Source organism: Cetorhinus maximus, chromosome 20 (genome assembly GCF_964194155.1).
Source record: "Cetorhinus maximus chromosome 20, sCetMax3.hap1.1, whole genome shotgun sequence".
NCBI lineage: Eukaryota > Metazoa > Chordata > Chondrichthyes > Lamniformes > Cetorhinidae > Cetorhinus > Cetorhinus maximus.
Window position 1 is genome coordinate 83,947,773 of NC_135898.1, and position 19,243 is coordinate 83,967,015.

Below are 19,243 nucleotides of genomic sequence, written 5' to 3' on the forward strand. Positions count from 1 at the left end.
ACAATTTTTTTTTTTGGCATCTAAACCCCTCTCCATTTTCCTCTCCTTCCCTTCATGTTCTTGTCAGCCCTGGCTTAGTGGGTAGCACTGTCACCTCTGAGCCAGAAGTTCATGGATTCAAGTTCCACCTCAGAAACTTTAGTAAAAAACACAATCTAGGCTGACACTCCCAGTGCAGTATTGAGGGAGTGCTGCACTGTCGAGGGTGCTGTCTTTTGGAGGAGATGAGGCCCTGTCTGCCCTCTCAGGCAGATGTAAAAGATTCTATGGCACTATTTCAATGAACGGCAGCAGAACCCTAGTGTCCTGGCCAATATTCATCTTTCAATCAACATTGATAAAAAAACAGATTATCTGGTCATTATCACATTGCTGCTTGTGGAGTCTTGCTGTGCATAAGTTGGCTGCCACGGTTTCTACAGTACAACAGTGATTACACTTCATCGGCTGTGAAGGGATTTGGGATTTTCTGAGGTGGTGAAAGGCGCTACAGAAATGCAAGCTCTTTCTTTCTTTCTGGAACTATCCAACTAGTAGGCACTTTTTGATACCTCACCAATTAACTTAATGGCTTTAGTGATAGAATCATAAAATCCTATAGCACACAAACAGCCATTCGGCCTATCTAGCCTTTGCTGCTTTTTGAAGGAAGTATCTGATTATTCTCACTACCCCTCCTTTCTCTTTACTCCTTCAATTATGTACCCAGTTCCTTTTAGGAAGTTACAACTGAATCTGCCTCCACCATCCTATAACCCATGAACTTCAATTTTGCTAACAACATGACCTTCTTACATTCCTAAAAATTCCTGGAACCTAAAATTTGGAGAGTTTCCCTTACCTGTTATACCAGTGGAACGTTATTTGACTGAGGAATGATGCAGATAACTGTGGATTCTAAGAAAAGAGGATAGACAACTTGTATTTAAACAATACTTGAATTTAAAGGTGTTTCCCACCACACGATGGCCCGATAAACTGAAGGACAACACAGTTAATTCCCAGTATTATCTTCACGTGACATCCCTGCAGGGTTCAATAGAAAGCAATTAGGAGCTGGAATTCCAGCTAAAGTATATTCCCTCCCAAACCCAGGTATCTGACTGAGTTAATTCAGCAGACAGCTGGGATTAAATGTGCTCAGTACGGATCAGTACCTGTCCGGAAGAGTATCTATCCAGACAGTCACCAAGGAAATTCTTGCTAAATTGTTGAAACAATAAGATTAAATATCACAGAAAGAAGACAGTAAGTGCCAGAGACCCCAGGTTGAACTGTTTAAAACAAGACCATTTACTGAGGACAAGGAGTAATCTCTCTCAATAAAATATACGCATTTCAACAAAGGTTTACAGATTCCTTGCCTGAGAAGCAACTCTGTTTCATCCATTTTAAGTTACATTTTCATAAATCTCATTAGAGAAACACACAAGCAAAACAGTTTGTGAATATTTAATGGAGGTGTTCAAAATTAGAAAGATTTTGAGAGAGTAAATAAGCAGAAACTGTTTCCACTGACAGGAAGGTCGGTAACCAGAGAGGCACAGATTTCAGGTAAATAGTAGAAGAAGCAAAGGAGAAATAAGGATTTTTTTAAGCAACAATATATGGCCGGAAACGTGATGGCTGAAATGGCAGCGTATGGAAGCAGATTCAATAGAATATAGATCCGCAGAGGGAGCTTTACTCTGTATTTAACCCTGTGCTGTACCGACCCTGGGAGTGTTGGATGGGGACAGTGTAGAGTGAGTTTTACTATGAATCTTACCCTGTGCTGTACCTGCTCTGGGAGTGTTTGATGGGGACAGTGTAGAGGGAGCTTTACTCTGTATCTAACCCTGTGCTGTACCTGCCCTGGGAGTATTTGATGGGGACAGTGTAGAGGGAGCTTTACTCTGTATCTAACCCCATGCTGTACCTGCCCTGGGAGTGTTTGATGGGGACAGTGTAGAGGGAGCTTTACTCTGAATCTAACCCTGTGCTGTACCTGCCCTGAGAGTGTTTAATGTGACAGTGTAGAGGGAGCTTTATTCGTTATTTAATCCAATGCTGTACCTGCCCTGGGAATGTTTAATAGGATGGTATAATTAAGGGAGCATTACTCTGCTTAGTTCCAGTGATAGAAGTTTTTCCCAGCACATTTATGGGGAAAGAGGTTTACCCAGAAGAATATTGTAAAACTGACCTTCTCTGCAGCAGCTCTAACTTCTGAAGATACATCAGAAATGCAGGAGACAATGAATGAGATGCATTCAAGTCCGTAGGAAATGCAAAACAATGAGAAACGTGGTAAATCAGGAGTACTTCCCTGCAGAGGAATGAGAAAGGAGGGAAAACACAATCGGGAGGTTTATATATTTGCTGAGCATCAACATTAACAATGAAAAGAAACAACAACACTACAAATTATGATTATTGCTGGCTGTCCCTCAATTCGAGAATGACATCTACTCAGGGTTGTAAGTTTCTGCTATTTATCTTCATGTGACTGAACAGGCCGATTCTCAACCCACAGATCTTTGGGTACATGGGGCAGGACGTCTTACAAGGTAGCAGGATCCAGAGTGCAGGATTTGCTTTCTCCTCTTCCCTTCCCTTCTCTACAACTGCTCTGCATAATCGTTAAGGCGTTGTGACTCAATGCGTGATGCAGCTTGATGGACAAGTTGATGGAGCAAAATCCTCAGAGCCATTACTGTCGTGCTGCCGTGCTTCAAGGAGAGCTTCAGAGTGTCTTTGAAGTGTTTTCTTTGTCCTTCCCTAGAATTTTGGCCATTTGGGAATTGAGAAAACAGGACCTGGCAGGGGAAATGCTATTCGGCCATCTGGACACAGTATCCAGTCCATCGAAGTTGGTTTTGCAGGAGTTTTGTCTGAATGCTTGTGGAACTGGCTGCAAGAGCACTAAGAGCACTAACGTTCGTTCAACAGTCCTCCCACTGAATCCAGAGGATGTGGTGGAGACATTGCTAATGGAATTTTCTCTAGTGCTCTATATGCCAAAGATACACAATCCAGGTCTCACTGCAGTACAGGCGTGTGGTGAATAGAACTGCTCTGTATATTAGAACTTTTGTTGCCTTGCAGAGGTCTTTGTTGTCAAACACTCGCTGCCGTAGTTTGTACAAGGCTGAGCTAGCACAGCTCAAGCTCTGTTGGGGGATCATGAGGACTCGAAACGTCAACTGTGCTCTCCTCCGCCGATGCTGCCAGACCTGCTGAGTTTTTCCAGGTATTTCTGTTTCTGTTTTTGTTTTGGAGTTCCAGCATCCGCAGTTTTTTGCTTTTATTTCAGCTCATCCAGTGTTGGATGTCCTCATCAATGGGTGTCCTTTTGAGAGAGGTGGCTGCCAAAGGTATCAGGAGTGCTCAACATATTACAAAGTCTCTCCTTAAACATAAATAGGGGGTGGAATATTTGGCTGACCAGGGATGGGCTGATGTACGAATTTTGTTTTGACAACATTCAAGGATAGGCTGGGTTTCTCGTTTGCAGAATTGAAGAGATCGAAAGTGTCTTGCAAATCTGATGCAGAGTGTGCAACGACACTGCATTCACCCGCAAACCATAAATCATGTATGCCTACAATGGTCAGTTTAGTTTTGGCACAGAGGAGACTGAGGCATTTAATAATGACACCAGAGGGCAGTTGATCTTTGATGAGGTAAATAGCCACTGTCAGCTAGAACATAAATAGTATGTTTAAATAATATATCAATATCTATATATAAAATATAATGTATAATATATTTCTATAAATAGACTGTCATATAAGTAGAAATTGAGGAGACTGGGCTTGTATTCTCTAGAGTTTAAAAGAATGAGAGGTGATCTCATTGAAGCATCCAAAATTCTTACAGGGCTCGACAGGGTAGATGCTGGAAGGATGTTTCCCCTGGCTGGGGGGATCTAGAACTAGGGGACACAGTCTCAGAATAAGGGGCAGGCCATTTAGGAGTGAGACGAGAAGGAATTTCTTCACTCAGAGGGTGGTGAATCTTTGGAATTCTCAACGCCAGAGGGCTGTGAGTACATTCATCACAGAGATCGATAGATATCTAGATATTAAAGGCACCAATGGATATGAGGATAGTGCAGGAAAGTGGCATTGAGGTAGAAGATCAGTCATGATGTCGCTGAATGGCAGAGCAGGCTCAAGGGGCCGAATGACTTACTCCTGCTCCTGTTTCCTATGTTCCTATGGGGGCTGTCACATAGCTTTGCTGTCATTATACTGCATAGTAGGAAACCATTCAGCCCATCGTAAATAAAAATAGAAAATGCTGGAAATACTCAGCAGATCAGGCAGCATCTATGGAGAGAGAAACAGAGTTAATGTTTCAGGTCAATGACCTTTCATCAGAATTGAAACTCTGTTTCTCTCTCCACAGATGCTGCTGGACCTGCTGGGTGTTTCCATCATTTTCTGGTTTTATTTCAAATTTCCAACAACTGCAGGAATTTGCTCTTGTATTCGGCCCATCGTGCCTCTGCCAGCTCATTGAAAGAGCGATCCAATTAGTCTCACTCCCCTGCTCTTTCCTCGTGGCCCGACATTCCTTTTCCTTTCCAAATTTTTATCCAATTCCTCTTTTGAAAGTTATTATTGCTTCTATTTCTACCGCCCTGTCAGGCAACTCATTCCAGGTCACAACAATTCACAGCCTAGAATTTTTCTCCTCATGTTGTTCCAGTTCTTTTGTCTATCATGTTAAAGCTGTGTCCTCCGGTTAGTGAACCTTCTGGAAACAGTTTCTCCTTTTAACTCTGTCAGAGTCAATCCATTACTTCATCTGAGCCGGTCCAACTCATGGACTTTGACCAGGAAGCAGCAGAACTACAGGTTGAGGGTCTTAATGTGGCTGATGTCGGAGCCCAGGTTGTGCCAGGGTAGGGGGTTGGGCTCAGGCAGTCTGCAGCTCAGCAGCAGTGGCATTGCTGCCGGGTTCATGGTTGGGGCCAGGTTTTGAGACTCAGTGAAATGGCTATGGGCAAGAGCCTATGGCCCGGAGAGAGGCAAGCAGGACAAGGGCAGACACCGCTGGTGCGGGCACAGTCTTGGAAGAGGGGGAGTTTGCGACCCCATTCTCTGTTTCTGCGACCCAACTGGGGTCACAACCCAAAGTTTTGGAACCACTGTTCCAAGATGATCTAATTCAGTCGAAATTAATTTTTTACTATTCCAGCAACCACTGAGGGATGACATAGAGTCTTCCTTCTACATGGTAAATAACAGAGTGGATTTTATTTGGACAGACATTGGAAAGGGATGAAACTGATCAACCGCTCATTAAATGGTCATTGAGTTCAGTGAACAGGAAGTTCTGTGTGCTTATAACAAGGTGCCAATCCACCATCACCCACATTCTGTACCCTATCACCATCAAACATTGAAATCCCACCCCGTGTCTCAATCGCCCCTCCCCTCCCCCACCACCACAGTAACCATGATAATACCAGGTATTCCCACCTCTTTAATAGCCAGTCTGATTAGAGTTTGCAGCATAAATACACCACACAAGACGGACAACAGCCAGAATATGAAGAGGTAAGGGGAGTTCTCGTTATTAGTGCGTCTTCTGCTCTCGTGGATCAGCAACAGCATCAACTATAAAACAGAGAGAGTAAGTAGTGAATGGAAAATCCCAGTACTGCCAACACTAACAATCTGCTCTGACCCTTTGCTCTCACAGTCAGAGGGAACAACTCATTCCATAGAATTATACAACACAGAAGGAGAACATTTGATCTATCGTGGCTCTGAAAGAACTGTTTAATTAGTTCCACACAAACACCCCACCACAACCCTGCTCTTCCCCACCACACCTTACAAATATTTCCCACTCAAGGTCATAATAACTCATGGCTTAAAAATATTTCTTGTCATCTCCTCTTGGTTCTTTTACCAATTATCTTAAATCTGTATCCTCAGGTTGCCAACCCTCCTGTCAGTGAAAACGGTTTCCCTTTATTTACTCAATAAAAATCCTGCATGAGTTTGAATATCAATCCCAACTTCTTCAGTCTCACCACATTAACTGACGCTCCCAATACTATTTTGGTAAATCTCCTCTGACCCTATGTGTTCTAACGCGACAAAAATGCAGGCAGACCTGAGCAACCTGCAGCACAGTGCTGGCTGTAACTGAGCGGGCATCTCTCTCTGATAGACTGCAAAATGCAGGCGGTGGTTGTGGGTTTAAGTCCTATGCCAGGAACTTGATTTTATAATCCAGCCTAAAGCTCCCAGTGCAGTACTGAGGAATCATGGTGGTGAGATTTTGCTACTTAAAGTTAATCCCAACTGTGTCGCCCTCCTAAAAGGGTCTCAGCGGTCATTGTGTTGAGGTGCTTCTCTTTGATGACTCATTGCACGCAACGTGAAAAGCATTTGCTTCTTACCCAAGTTGCTGCATAAATGGAAGGGTTCACATAGAGAACCAGAGGGTTCAGCTTGTCAGGTGTAGGGTCTCTATAGTTCCCGAAATCTTCCAACAATGTGATAATCAACCCAATCACGGACGTCAAGAACAGCAGGCAAGAAAGGGCCTAGTGGAGAAAAAACCAATAAGATTGCTAAACATTTGTCATTCAATAACATTCCATGTTCTCAGGTGTTGAATGCTGCAGAACCTAGATTCTACAGTAATTGCGCCCCCACCCCTCCGCCCCACACTTATCCCCTTCTGTCTTCATTATCGAGGATACAAAAAACATTCCAGTTATAGCTGTAAATCAGGAGGTGGAAGGGACAGGAGAACTTTACAAACACTATTACAAACACTAGGGAAGCAGTACTGAGCAAACTGATGGAGCTGTGGGCTGACAAGTCTCTGGGTCCTGATGGACTTCATCTTAGGTTCTCAAAAGAGGTGGCTAATGAGGTAGTAGATGCGTTGGTGTTAATTTTCCAAAATTCGCTAGATACTGGAAAGGTTCCATCAGATTGGAAAGTAGCAAATATAACCCCTCTATTCAAGAAGGGAGGGGGGCAGAAAACTGGCAACTACAGGCCAGCTAGCTTGACGTCTGTCATGGGGAAGGTGTTAGAATCAATCATTAAGGATTTTATAGCTGGGCACTTAGAAAAACTCAAAGCAGAGATAGATAGATTCTTGTTAGGCAAGGGAATCAAAGGTTATGGTGGGCAGATGGGATTGTGGAATTTGAAACACAAACAGATCAGCCATGATCTTTTTGAGTGGCAGAGGAGGCTTGAGGAGCTGAATGGCCTATTTCTGCTCCTATTTAGTATGATCGCATGCCCCCACCCCTTGCCCCATGTGAAGGTACTGAGTCTTGCCCACATCTGGTCCAGAGGCACTTTTAGAATTCCGCTGTCCAAGTGACCATTCTTTTAAGTGTTTGATGGAACACTGTAGAGCGAGCTTTACTCTGTATCTAACCCCGTGCTGTACCTGTCCTGGGAGTGTTTGATGGGGACAGTGTAGAGGGAGCTTTACTCTGTATCTAACCCCATGCTGTACCTGTCCTGGGAGTGTTTGATGCGGACAGTGTAGAGGGAGCTTTATTCTGTATCGAACCTTGTGCTGTACCTGTCCTGGGAATATTTGATGGGGACAGTGTAGAGGGAGCTTTACTCTGTATTGAATCTCATACTGTACCTGTCCTGGGAGTGATGATGGGGACAGTGTAGCGGGAGTTTTGCTCTGTATCAAACCTCATGCTGTACCAGTCCTGGGAGTTTTTGATGGGGACAGTGTGGAGGGACCTGCTCCAGTGTAAAGGATACCTTTCCTTTTGCTCTTCCCCTCCCTTACACCCTTTCCCTGTCTCTGGACTTGTGCATAAACTGTCTAACCTTTTCCAGCTCAACGAAAGGTCATCAACCTGAAACGTTAACTGTTCTTCTCTCTCCACAGATGCCGCCTGACCTACTGAGTATTTCCAGCATTTTCTGTTTGTATTTCATCGGTATTTTGCTTTTTTACATTAGGTACTTGTAGCAGCACAAATACTCATAAAACAAAATAATTATTTGAATATTGTTAGTGTCAAAAGGTTATGTACAAAATACATTGGTTATAGCTATAACCAATAACCAACATTTTTAAAGCACTTTTCATGTACAGAACGAAGCAACTGGATACCTGTTTTACTATGTAGAGTTTTGGATATGTGCCTCTACTGTGTCTTGGCCTGAATAAGGGTGGGAGCTGCCATGGTGCACAAATCCACAGAAATCCCAGAGGAATCCACACTAGGACAGTCTGCTCCAAGCACACAGGGAAGTCAGGGTCTGGCCGGTCTATGTATGAATCATTCTGAACAAGAAGAAAAGACACATCACCATCAGCCTCAGAATTACAACATTGTCTTATAGCAACAACTTACAATCAGGTTACATCGAGTCTACAAGTTAATAACAAGGCAATTCAGCCCAACAGGTCCATGCTCCATACAAGCCTCCTCTTGACCCTCTTCATCTCCCAGTCTGCATATCCTCCTATTCCTTTCTCCCATGTGTTTATCCAGCTTCCCCTTAAATGTATCAATGTCCTTCGCCTCAACTACTCCAACTGGTAGTGAGTTCCATATTCTCACCGCTCTTCAGGTAAAGAAGTTTCTCCTAAATTCCCAATTGAATTTATTAGTGACTATCTTATATTTATGTCCTCTAGTTCTGGTCTCGCCTTCAAGCTGAATCATTTTTCTCTACGTCTACCCCATCGAACCCTTTCATTATCATGAAGACCTCTATCAGGCCGCCGGTCAGTCTTAGGAACAAAGGAACAGGAGGAGGTTACTTCAGCCCCTCCAGCTTGTTCCTCCATTCAATGAGATTATGGCTGATCTGTGACCGAACTCCATATCCCTTCGCCCCATGTCCGTTAATAACTTTGATTAACAAAAATCTATCAACCTCAGGTTTAAAATTATCAATTGATCTAGCATCAATTGATCTAGCCATTTATGGAAGAGAATTCCAAATTTCTACCACTCTTTGGCCGGAATTTTGTGGAGGCAATGGGGCCTCGGCCTCTGGCCGGAGAGCTGGCGAGAGCCCTGCATCACCTCTCTTTTCGGGAAGGCCCACTGCAGTATAAAGGGTTAATAGAAGAGATATGCTAATGTATGACATAGAAGATGATGTATCACTGACATCAGTCAGTCAGTCTCTCAAGAGGGAGGTTGGAACACCATGTCTAGGAGCAACATGCTTACTTTGTAACCTGTTTAATGTAGTACTAAGAAGCAAGCATTAAGCAAGTGCCAGGGGACCAACCCTGTTCCATAAGACATAGGAGCAGAAGTAGGGCATTCAGCCCATCGAGTCTGCTCCGCCATTCAATGAGATCATGGCTGATCTGATAATCCTCAACTCCACTTTCCTGCCTTTTCCCCATAACCATTGATTCCCTTACTGATTAAAAATCTGTCTATCTCAGCCTTGAATATACTTAACGACCCAGCCTTTACAACCCTCTGCAGTAAAGAATTCCACAGATTCACTACCCTCTGAGAAAAGAAATTCCTCCTCATCTCTGTCTTAAATCTTACTCTGAGATTATGTCCTCTGGTCCTAGACTCTCCCACAAGGGAAGTCAACCTCTCAGCATCTACCCTGTCAAGCCCCCTAAGAATCTTATATGTTTCCATAAGGTTGCCTCTCATTCTTCTAAACTCCAATGAGTACAGGCCCAGCCTACTCAACCTCTCCTCATAATAAAATCCCTCCATACCCAGGATCAACCTAGTGAACCTTCTCTGGACTGCCTCCAATGCCAATACATCTCTCCTTAGATAAGGGAACCAAAACTGTTCACAGTATTCTAGGTATGGTTTAATTAGTGCCTTGTATAGTTTTAGCAAGACTTCCCTATTTTTATATTCCATTCCCTTTGAAATAAAGGCCAACATTCCATTTGCCTTTCCTATTACCTGCTCAACTTGTATGCTAGCTTTCTTGCGATTCATGCACGAGGACTCCCAAATCCCTCTTTGCTGTAGCTTTCTGCATCCCAAAGAGAAGTGATGCAGGGCTCTCACCAGCTCTCTGGTCAGAGACCGAGGCCCCATCGCCTCCACAAGATTCCGGCCAAAGAGTGGTAGAAATTTGGAATTCTCTTCCATAAATGACAATTGATGCTAGATCAATTGATAATTTTAAACCTGAGATTGACAGATTTTTGTTAATCAAAATAATATTCAGCTCCGCTATTCTTCCTGCCAAAATGCATAACATCACATTTTCCCACATTATATTCCATCTGCCAAGTTTTTGCCCACTCACTTAACCTGTCTATATCCCTCTGTAGATTCTTTGTGTCATCCTCACCACGCTCCTTATCACCTATTTTTGTGTCATCTGCAAACTTGGCAATAGTACATTCACTACCTTCATTTAAGTTATTTATATTGTAAATAATTGTGGCCCCAACACTGATCCCTGTGGCAGTCCACTAGTTACAGGTTGCCATCCTGAAAATGCCCCCCTTATCCCAACTCTGTTTTCTATTAGTTAACCAATCCTCTATCCATGCTAATATACTACCCCCAACACCATGGGCTCTTATCTTATTACGTAGCCTTATGTGTGGTACCTTACTGAATGCCTTTTGGAAATCCAAATATATTACATCTACTGGTTCCCCTTTATATATCCTTCTTGTTACCTCCTCAAACGATTCTAATAAATTTGTCAGGCATGATTTCCCCTTCATGAAGCCATGCTGACTATGCTTGGTTATATTATGCATTTCTAAAGGCTCTGCTTTTACATCCTTTATAATAGACTCCAACATTTTCCCAATGACGGATGTTAAGCTAACTGGCCTATAGTTACCTGTTTTTTGTCTCCCTCCCTTTTTGAATAAGGGCGTTACATTGGCAGCTTTCCAATCCTCTGAGACTTTTCCAGAATCTAAGAGTATGACTATAGTCTGTCCTGAAACCAAGAACCATGCCCTGAGGCCACAGGTAAGAAGGACCATCTCAGAACACCCACCACATCTTATTCCACTCAGGCTTGTCAGGCCAAGACCAAGGACCCCGAGGGCAAAAGTTCTACCAACCAAAAGCTGCTGTCCAATCAGTGGCTGGCAGCTCCATTGAACAGCAGCACCACCAAGGAAGGCAGTGGCTGCTGCCAGTACAACACCCACCCAAGGCCTATATCGCCACTGGATCGCGGGCCAGAGGTGAGTGGTGGATGTGATGGCGGGACAAGGTGTGGGGGGAGTTTGCAGGGATAGATTCGCAGGGGGGTTGTGGCTCAGCAACAAGGGCTTGTGGGTGCCTCTCAGCAGGCCTCCCCCCGCCTGATATCAGGTCCCTCAATATGGTACTGATTGCCTTTCAACAAGGGACCCTCCCCCGGAAGCCCACAAGCAACCCCATGCAGATTTGCTTGTCATGTTCCCCGTATGTTGAGCCCCTTCAGTGGGCCACAATTGGCAGAAGGACAAGAAGGCTTCACAGCCTTCCTGCCACAGACTTAGGGTAGAGGCAGGAAGGTGGCAGTGTTCCCACCTCCCAACTGATTAAATGCCCACGGACACCAAACCCGCCACAGGGGTAGGCAAAAGATTCCACCCAATGTCACTCCTGCAAAATCTGGCCCTAATTTTTAGACTCTGCCCCCTGGCCCTGGACTGTCTAATCAATGGATATAGTCTCTCTCTCTCTCTCTGCTTCCTGGAGAAATGAGCCCCAGCCTGTACAGTCATTCCTGATAGGTATAATCTCTCCGTTCTGGTATCATCCTTGTAAAAGTTTTTTTCACCTTCTCCAATTCCCATATATCCTTTTGGTAATATGGCAAGGAAACCTTCTGCTGATTATCACCTACTCCCCCTACCCCCTCACCCACTGCCCCGCTGTGCCCCCCCCGCCCACCACCAAACCCTCCCCCCCTTTCACCCCCACCCTCCCTCAGCTGATGAATCAGTACTCCCCCATGTTGAACACCAACTGTAAAAAGCACTGAAGATGGCAAGGGTGCAGAATATACTATGGGTGGGGACTTCAAAGTCCATCACCAAGAGTGACACAGTAGCACCACTACTGACTGAGCTGGCCAAGTCCTAAAGGGCATAGCTGCCAGACTGGGTCTGCAGTAGGTGGTGAGGGAATAACAAGAGGGAGAATACTACTTGGCCTCGCCCTCATTGAATCTACCTGTCACAGGTGCATCTGTCCACAACAGTATTGGTAGGAGTGACCACCACACAGTCCTTTTGGAGATGAAGTTCCACCTTCACATTGAGGATACCCTCCTTCATGTTGGGCAGCACTACCGTAAATGGGATAAATTTTGAACAGATATGGCAATTCAAACTGGGCATTCATGAGGCTGTGGGCCATCAGCAGCAGCAGAATTGTACTCAGCCACCATCTGTAACCTCGGCATTAACCCATTGTACCATTACCGTCAAGCCAGGGGGTCAACCCTGGTTCAACGAAGAGTGCAAGAGGGCGTGCCAGGAGCAGCACCAGATGTAGCTAAAAATGAAGGGTCAACCAGGTGAAGCTACAACACAGGACTACTTACATGCCAAACTGCGAAAACAGCAAGAGATAGACAGAGCTAAGCAATCCCACAACCACCAGATCAGATCTAAGCTCTGCAGTCCTGCCACATCCAGTTGTGAATGGTGGTGGACAATTGAAAACTAACAGGAGGAGGATGCTCCACAAATATCCCTATCCTCAATAATGGGGGAGCCCAGCACATCAACGCAAATGACAAGGCTGAAGCATTTGCAACCATCTTCAGCCTGAAGTGCCAAGTGGATGATCCATCTCGGTCTCCTCCGGAGGTCCCCAACATCACAGATTCTAGTCTCAGCCAATTCAATTCACTCCACATGATATTAAGAAATGGAGGAAGGCACAGGTCACTGCAAAGGCTATGGGCCTTGATGACATTCCGGCAGCTATGCTGAAGACTTGTGCTCCTTCTTCAGAGCACGGACTCGAAACGTTAACTCTGTTTCTCTTTCCACAGATGCTGTTAGACCTGCTGAGTTTTTTCAGCATTTTCTATTTTTGTTTCAGATTTCCAGTATCTGCAGTATTTTGCTTTTGCATGGGCTGAGCACAAATACCATCAAATGTCAGAGACTCTGGTGCTTAATCAAAGGCACGCATGATGATTGATTGTGGACATCTGAGCAGTACAATCGACAATGGGTCCTCCAATGGAATCTCTAGAATAGATTCTGTAGTGTGGGTTAAGCAGCCAATGATGCATTTAGATTTGAACTTCAATCTCATAATAACGTCACTGGTGATCTCTATCAATATAGTTTGATGAAGCAAGCAGGTTTAGGTCAGACATAATGCAACTCAAAGCAACATCATGCTCCCTCTACTTAACAGAGGAGGTATCGGAGGAGGTCTAATAGAGGTGTTCAAAATTATGTGGGATTTTGATAGAATAAATCAGGAGAAACTGTTTCCACTAGCTGAAGGTTCAATAAGCAGAAGACACTGATTTAAAATCATTGAAAACGAGCCAGAGAGAGAGATAAAAAAAAATTTTAATGTGTGAAGTTGCTAACATTTGACATGTGCTGCATGGAAGGGCGGTGGAAGCAGATTCAATAATAACTTTCAAAAGGAAATCAGGTGAAGACTTGTAGGAGAAAAAGTTGCTGGGCTTTAGGGATGGGCAGTGGAATGGGACTAATTGGATAGCCCCACCAAAGAGCCAGCACGGGCAAAATGGGCTGAATGACCTCCTTCTGCACAATATCATTCTATGATTCCATACATCATGGGGTTTGCGCCATAACCCAAGCTTATACTCTACTGCAGCACTGAGGGAACACTGCATTGCAGAGGAAATGGTGTTTTTAAAAATGATCCTATTTGCTTTATTTGGTGGGTGTTGAAGATCCCTTGGCACTATGGAAAAAAAAGCATGGAGTTCCTCCAGCCCCTTGGTAACATTCCCACCTCAACTAAGAAACTGGGCATTCATCTTGTTGCTCTTTGTTGTTACCTGTGAAGAATGACTGCTGCATTTTACCATATATCAGCAGTCACTACACATCAGAAACGTATTTCTCGTGTGAAATCCTTTGGGATTTTTGAGCATGTAAAGGTGAGATTTTTCTTGCTCAAGGAGCAAAGATAGGTAAGTGGAGTTGAGGTACAGATCAGTCATGATCTAATTGAATAGTGGAACATTCGAGGGACCATATGGAATAGCATCCAATTTTTAGACGGACTTGAGTTTTACAGAGAAAAATATTGTTAATTCAATATATGTATCAGGTTTAACAAGTGATACACATCGGGGATGTAATAGGAACATAGGAGCAGGAGTAGGACATTCAGCTCATCAAGCCTCCTCCACCATTCAGTATGCTCATGGCTGATCATTCACTTCAATGCCTTTTCCCCACACTATCCCCATATATCGTTGTGCTGTTGATATTTAAAAATCTGTCAATCTCTACTTTAAACATATTCAGTGACTGAGCTTCCACAGCCCTCTGGGGTAGAGAATTCCAAAGATTCACAAGCCTTGGAGTAAAACAATTTCTCCTCATCTCCTTGGTCCTAAGTGGCTTCCCCCTTATTTTGAAATTGTGTCCCCTGGTTCTAGACTCCCCAACCAGGGAAAGATCTTACCTGTATCTACCCTGTCTATCCTTATAAGTATTCTGTAGGTTTCAATGAGATCACCTCTCATTCTTCAAAACTCTAGAGAATACAAACCCAGTTTTCCCAATATCCCTTCATAGGACAGTCCCAGCATCCCGGGAGCAAGTCTGGTGAACCTTTGTTGCACTCCCTCTATGGCAATAATATCCTTCCTAAGGTAAGGGGACCAAAACTGCACACAGTACTCCAGGCGCAGTCTAACCAAGGTTCTATATAATTGAAGCAAGACTTCACTACTCCTGTACACAAATCCTTGTAATAAAGGCTATCATTCCATTAGCCTTCCTAATTGCTTGCTGCACCTGCATGTTAGCTTTCAGTGACTTATTGACAAGGACACCCAGGTCCTTTTGTACATCTACACTTTCTTACCATTTAAGAGATACTCTGCACATCTGTTCCTCCTGCCAAAGTGGATAACCTCACAATTTTCCACATTATATTTCACCTGCCATGTCCTTGCCCACTCACTAAGTCTGTCCAAATCCTATTTGAAGCCACTTTGCACTTCCTCACAACACACATTTCCACCTAGCTTTGTGTCATCCACGAACTTGGAAATATTACATTCGGTGCCCACATCCAACAGCTGGGGCCCAAGTACTCATCCTTATGGTACACCACTGGTCACAGCCTGCCAATGCGAGAATGGCCCGTTTATTCACACTCTCTGTTTTTTAAAATTCCACCAGCTGCCATGGTGGGATTTGAACCTGTGTCCCCAGGGCATTAGCCCGGGCCTCCGGATTACTAGTCCAGTGACATTATCACTATGCCACTGTCTCTTACCCGCCCCACCCTACCAGCTTTCGTAAGAGGACAAAGCTGGTAATTTATTTACACAATTTACTAGCTATGCAAAGGACAATTGCCTCCTCACAAGGTTCCACATGTAAGTCAACAACATGATATCTGCCATCTCCTTCTGAACAAATCCTTCTTAATTGAGGCAAAGAAGTAATGTACATATGCCTTTTAAAGAGGAGAGGGGGATATTTTCATACCTCCCCAGTCAGAAATGTCACCTAGGGAGAAATCATCTTTTATTCAGTCATAAAGGACTCGGCTGTTCAAAGGAGCATCAAGAGAGAGACCGTTTCTCTAAGATGTGGAGTTATCATTTTCGGGTAGGGCCACCATGTGCAGGTGTTGAGCACAGCTACAGATACTTTACCATGGGAGAGGAAGGGTAGTCCAAAGGCAGCCATTAGAGTTTCTCCCTCACTCTCCTTCCATCTTCCCAGTTAACCAAAGCACAAGCTGAAGATTGGCAACAACAGCTTCACACCATCCCAGGACTGCAGTTAGCAAAAGAAATATTGACATTTCTCCTTTCATAATCTCAGGACATCCCAAAGTGCTTGACAACCAATTACCCTTTCAAAGAGCAGTCACTGTTGTACTGTAAGGAAACATAGCAGTCAATCTGCATGCTGAAAAATCCTAACAACAGCAATGTGATAATAATTAGACAATCTGTTTTTGTGAGTCATATGGACTCAAACCGTTAACTCTGTTTCTCTCTCCACAGATACTGCCAGACCCGCTGAATTTTTCCAGCATTTTCTGTTTTTAATTCAGATTTCCAGCATCCGCAACATTTTGCTTTTATCTTACTATTTTTGTGATGTTGGCTGAGGAATAAATAATGGACCAGGACACCAGAGAGAAACTCCCTGCTGTTTTTCAAAATACTGCCATTGGATCTTTTACACCCATCTTCAGGGCAGACAAGGGCTCAGCTTTAACATCTCACCTGAAAGACGCCACCTCTGAGAGTGCAGCACTCCCTCAGTGCCTCAAAGGAGCAAGGAGAAAATTATTTTGAAAACAAAGGCTTTAGAGAGGGTACAGTGCAGGTTCACTTGGATGCTGCTGGAGATGAGGAAACATAAAAGCGTGAAAAAGTGAGGGTTTTTTTGTTCAAACAACACAGATACAGCAAAAGAATTTAAAATTCTGAAAGGATGGGCCAAGGTCGATAGAATCAGATTGCCTCCAAGAATTGAAAGATCTAAAAGTAGGGGTATTGATACAAGATTAAACGCAAGTGATTTAGAAGAGAGAACAAGATAAAACTTCTATACACAGAGAGTGTAGAGATAAACTGTGGAATTCATTTCCAGGCTTACTGATTGAAGCAGGGTTTGTGTCAACATTGAAGATTAGATTCGATGGGAGGATGAAGGAAATGGGGATTAATGGATCTTAGAAGAGGGAAATAAATGTGATATTAATTATTTGCTCAGATGGAGGGTAGACATAATCAGGGTCTGGTCGGATTGTGAGCTGTCTCCATTTTATAATGTTCAAGTGCATAGAAACTAAAAATACAAAAACCTATGGTGTGATTTTACTTTCACAAGAAGGTAAAGGCATAGTTTAAAAATAGAAAAATATTCAATGGGGAAAGTTCATCCAGTATATCAAGCCCATTGCTCATGTATAGTCTACACTGTCAGAAACCCTACTCCTTCTAGCTCATCTCCCAAGGTAGGGCACAGGATCTATGAAGGAGTTCATTAATTGCTATAAACAGTCTGGTGAAGGAAATTTAAAAAACAGAAAATACTGGAAGTATTTTGATTCCCATGCTTTCTCAATCAAATACAGGAAATGAAGGGTGAGAGATTGCCATATGGTCCATCAATGCTTCACCTATGCATTTGATGATGTAACCTTATGCACCATATCCCTCTTACCCCAACACAACTGCTGGTTCATCCAACAAATCCTGGAGAAGGGAAAAGCTTTATGAATTGCTCCCTGCCTCCAGCATGATGTATCATTGGATATACTTCATATACCCTGTACATCCATATAGGATATAGAGATAGGACTACACAGGGTAGGAAGAAAACAGTCCAGTACATTCACTTTTCTCATCCCTCCCAAACTCAATCCTTGCCTACAGAACAACAGTAACCACACTTCACTGTAAAGTGTTTTGGGACATTCTTTCCTCTTCTCCTTTTCACCTCTGTCATAGATAACATTCAACCCCAACCTCTTGGAAACACAGGAACCTTTGTTTTCATGGACTATTTGATTATCTCCGTCTATAGCCATGGCTCATTCTCACCCGTGAAAGGGGAGTGGGTGCAAGTTTCACTCTGGAGATTTGGGCGTATAATCTAGGCTGGTTGCTCCCAGTACAGAGTACCGCAGTACTGAGGGACTGTGTCACCATCAGAGATGCCATCTTTTGGATGAAATGTTAAATTGAGGTCCCATCTGACCTCTCAGCTAAATGCAAAAGATCCCAAAGAACAGGAGAGTTCTCTCCAGTGTCCTGGTCAATATTTATCCCTCAACCAACAACACCAAAAGATGTCCGTCCTTGGCCTGCTGCAATGTTCCAGTGAAGCTCAACGCAAACTGGAGGAACAGCACCTCATCTTCCGACTACGCACTCTACAGCCTTCTGGACTTAATATTGAGTTCAACAATTTCAGATCATGAACCGTCTCCTCCATCCCCACCCCCTTTCCGATCCCCTTTTTTCCAATAATTTATCATTTTTTTTACAAATACTTTTTTCTCTTCCCTCCTATTTTTAAATTTATTTCGATCTATTGTTTCATTTCCACCTTTTAGCCCATTTCGATCCCTTCCCCCCACCCCACCCACACTAGGGCCATCTGCCACTAGCTTGCTTCCCTTAATGTCCCCATTAGCACATCCTTTAGATAATACCACCACCGTCAACACCCCTTTGTCCTTTTGTCTATGACATCTTTGGCAGTCTCTTCTTGGCCTCCACCTATCACTGGCCGCCTATCGAGCTCTCCTGTCCCACCCCCTTCTACCAGCTTACATTTCATCTCATTTCTATATGTCTTAGTTCTGATGAAGGGTCATACGGTCTCGAAACATCAACTGTATCCCTCTCCGCAGATGCTGTCAGACCTGCTGAGTTTTTCCAGGTATTTTTGTTTTTGTTCTAGATTTCCAGCATCCGCAGTACTTTGCTTTCACCAAAAGAAATGATCTGTTCATTATCACATTGCTGTTTATGGGAGCTTCTGTGAGTAAATGAGTTCCCACATTACAACAGTGACCACACTTCAAAAAGTACTTAATGATTGTAACAGGTTTTGGGAAGTCCTGAGTGGGGGTGAAAGACGCTATAGATAGGCAAGTTTTTTTTTATATACCAATCACTGTGACCCCCAACCTAACATTTAAAGACAGGAATTGACAGGCAAGGAAATACGATGCGAAGGTGGTACTCACCCAAAACGTGGAGCCGCAGTATTCATCCAGTGTTGACGACATGTCTTGCTGTCTCTCAACAGTTCACTCAGAATGAATACTTCACAGTGTGGCACCCCAATAAAATGACTCAACATCAAAAACAAGAGCAACCTATATCGTGACTCAGCAAAAACAAAAATGAGCGGGCGGTGGGGAGGGGGTAATGAAGAAGGCAGCAGTAAATATCCAACCTGAGTAACGTTGTATACTGTCTAGTCAATAAAATCTACTCAGGTCCAACCACCTTGTTAATATTTAATTGCAGCCTCTTAGTCTTATACACCGATCAACCATTTTTTGTGGGGGGAGAAGTTAATTGGGTGGGACCAATGGAACAATCACATTTTA

The 19,243-nt window shown here is 43.6% G+C and overlaps 1 protein-coding gene across 1 annotated transcript in view; it reads right to left on the reverse strand.

Moving 5' to 3' along the window:
- abcc2 (ATP binding cassette subfamily C member 2) overlaps positions 1–19,012 on the reverse strand; it is a 90,028-nt gene extending 71,016 nt beyond the window's left edge. Inside the window, exons 1-6 of the mRNA XM_078565044.1 lie at positions 18,875–19,012; positions 8,113–8,286; positions 6,404–6,550; positions 5,472–5,609; positions 2,186–2,308; positions 842–897 (exon numbers count right to left, since the gene is read on the reverse strand). Coding sequence (XP_078421170.1) covers positions 842–897; positions 2,186–2,308; positions 5,472–5,609; positions 6,404–6,550; positions 8,113–8,286; positions 18,875–18,916 — 680 coding nt within the window. The 5' untranslated portion in view covers positions 18,917–19,012. The remainder of the gene's footprint in view (positions 1–841; positions 898–2,185; positions 2,309–5,471; positions 5,610–6,403; positions 6,551–8,112; positions 8,287–18,874) is intronic.
- Positions 19,013–19,243: the final 231 nt, after the last annotated feature.